This window comes from Chrysochloris asiatica, unplaced genomic scaffold (assembly GCF_000296735.1).
Source record: "Chrysochloris asiatica unplaced genomic scaffold, ChrAsi1.0 scaffold00035, whole genome shotgun sequence".
Classification (NCBI taxonomy): Eukaryota; Metazoa; Chordata; class Mammalia; order Afrosoricida; family Chrysochloridae; genus Chrysochloris; species Chrysochloris asiatica.
This window is the reverse complement of record NW_006408553.1, coordinates 6,543,596-6,546,207: the sequence shown is the minus strand read 5'-3', so window position 1 is coordinate 6,546,207 and position 2,612 is coordinate 6,543,596. Positions and strand designations below refer to the sequence as shown.

At 35.0% G+C, this 2,612-nt stretch overlaps 1 protein-coding gene across 1 annotated transcript in view; it reads left to right on the top strand.

The window, feature by feature from the left end:
• POLB (polymerase (DNA directed), beta) overlaps positions 1-2,612 on the top strand; it is a 38,224-nt gene that overhangs the window by 23,164 nt on the left and 12,448 nt on the right. Inside the window, exons 8-9 of the mRNA XM_006859923.1 lie at positions 1,310-1,364; positions 1,476-1,548. Of these exons, the coding sequence (XP_006859985.1) occupies positions 1,310-1,364; positions 1,476-1,548 (128 nt within the window). The remainder of the gene's footprint in view (positions 1-1,309; positions 1,365-1,475; positions 1,549-2,612) is intronic.

The following is a 2,612-nucleotide window of genomic DNA, read 5'->3' as shown; positions in this document are numbered from 1 at the left end:
TGATAGGATAATATCCACGCAACTACAGGGAATACCAGTTAATACCACTATAATTCAAATTTACGCACCAACCACTAAAACCTGTGAGGATGAAATAGAAGACTTCTACCAACTTCTTCAATCTGAAATTGATCAAACATGCAATCAAGATACATTGAAACTTTTGCAAAATTGCCCTTGTTTGATAAAAGGAATGAATGGGAGCATTGTCATGGTGTAGACATGCTGAAGCTTGCCCAGATGCTTTCCTGCTACTGTTTTGGCTAATATTATTTTTAACATAGCGTACCCTCCCAGAATTCTGAGCCAGTACCAGATTAGCATGGTGTTTAAAGAACCTATTGTGGGAATTGATTTTGAACTAAGGTTTCTGAGACATTATCAAATATAATTCTTAGATATTATTTTATACAGGTACTTTTCATGTCAGCTTTATTGATTTATAATTCACATTTCATATGAGAAGACTTCAAACATTCATTTAAAATGGAATTAAAAGATAATGGAATTTTTTCACTAACTTTTTGAAGCCCCCTGGTATGATTAACACATTTATAGAATTCAGTCATTTTTAGTATCTTCAGAGTTGTACAGCCATCACTATAAAAATCACCCCAGAAAGAAACCCTGTACCCATTAGTGGTCAGTTTTCCAATCCCTCAGCCTTACCCCCAATACACTAATGTATTTTTAGTCTCTGTAGTTTTGCTTATTTGGACATTTCATATAAGTGAAATCTTTTGTGACTAACTTCTTTCACTTAGTATAAATGTTTCAAGGCTCATTCATGTTGTAGGATACTATTTTAATGTACAATAATTTTACAGGATTTAAGAGCAACAATCTTAGCAAAGTAATCCATTGATTTGTTGCTAGAGAGTTACTCTAATTTAGAAATATACAATAACTTAATGATGCTTAGTTACTCTTTCTTAGAACATTAATGTGAAGTTTGCTCAGAAGTAAGTATAGATGTTATAGCTTTATGAATATCACTTACAGACAGACTTTAATCCAATTTAGGGAATAATGCCCCTGCCTAATGTAATAGCTGTGAATTCTAGTGCTAATTTTTGAATGATTTGCTGGGATAAGGGTTCTTGTTTATGGTGGTGATGGTGGTGATAAGTGCTGTCGAGTCAGTTCTAATACACAGTTACCCTGTATAGGGTTTCCAAGGAGCAGCTGGTAGGTTTGAACTACCAGTCTTGCAGTTAGCAGTCTAGTGCTTATCCTGGTAGGCAATTTAACTATTAAAGATTTAAATTTGACCAAGCTATTTTTTTTTTTACTTGTTCTGTCTTTATAGATATTTTGAGGACTTTGAGAAAAGAATCCCTCGTGAAGAGATGTTACAGATGCAAGTAAGACTGCATTGAATGATATTCTTTGATTAGAACTAAGAATGTTGATTTCCATTTTTCTGCTGCATAAAAACCAATTTTGGGATGTTGACTTCATTTTTCTTCTGTTAGGATATTGTACTGAATGAAGTTAAAAACGTGGATTCTGAGTACATTGCTACAGTCTGTGGCAGTTTTAGAAGAGGTAAAGTACTTTCAGTTTTATGCTATTTGTGTCTTGATGTTAAAATTACCTAATGTTGACTGCAAATAATCAAAGCCATAGGAAACAAAGTCCAAAAATCTTAATATCTATGTTATTCACCTCACTTCATCTCATAGAACTTTCATTACAGTATATTACTGAGTGTTTTATTTTGTTATTGTTGTTGTTGTTGTTATGTGCCATCAAGTCGATTCCAACCCATAGTGACTCTGTATAGGGTTTCCGAGGAGCAGCTGGTGAACTTGAACTGCTGACCTTGCATTTCAAATGGCTTTGCAGTCTGGTGCATTAACCCACAGCGCCACACCAGGAGTAATCTCTTACTGTGCCTAACTTACCAATTAATTTTTTTGTAGTATGTATGTATAGAAAAAACAGTCTTATGGTTCAGCACTCTACAAAGTTTCAGGCATCTAATGAGAGTTTAGGAATATGGGGTGGAGAAAAGACTGAAAAAAACAAAACAAAACCCCACTGCCATCAAGTTGATCTGCCTTATAGTGACCCTGTCAGATAGGGTTTCCAAGATTTTAGTCTTTTACAGAAGCAGCAGCTTCATCTTCCTCCTGAGGAGTGGCTGGTGGATTTGAGCTGCTGACCTAATTAGCAATCTGGTTCTTACCCTGTAGCAGACTGCTGTATATGAAAAACATGGATCAGAAATGTAATTTGTGATATTTTTTCATGGGATTTACTACCCAGCAATACTGAGTTTGTTTGTAATGGTGACATGCTGTTAAAAACCAGAGGAAAGTCATTCTGATTTTATTATTGCATGTTATTTTTTTTTTTAAGTTTTTATTGTGAAGTGAATGACAGTTTACATGGGAGAACATCGATTTTGCACTCATCGTTTCATTGCAATGATTACAGTCCTCTCCGTGCATCATCATTCAGTAGCATTTGCTTCTATTCCCTCTGTTTATTTGTCTGGGGGGAAGGGGGATGTACACTAAAACACTCAGGAATATATAATCATTTAAATAACCAAAGGGCATATTCTGCAAGCCTGCAAACAGTCTTTCTCTTTCCATGAGTCTAGA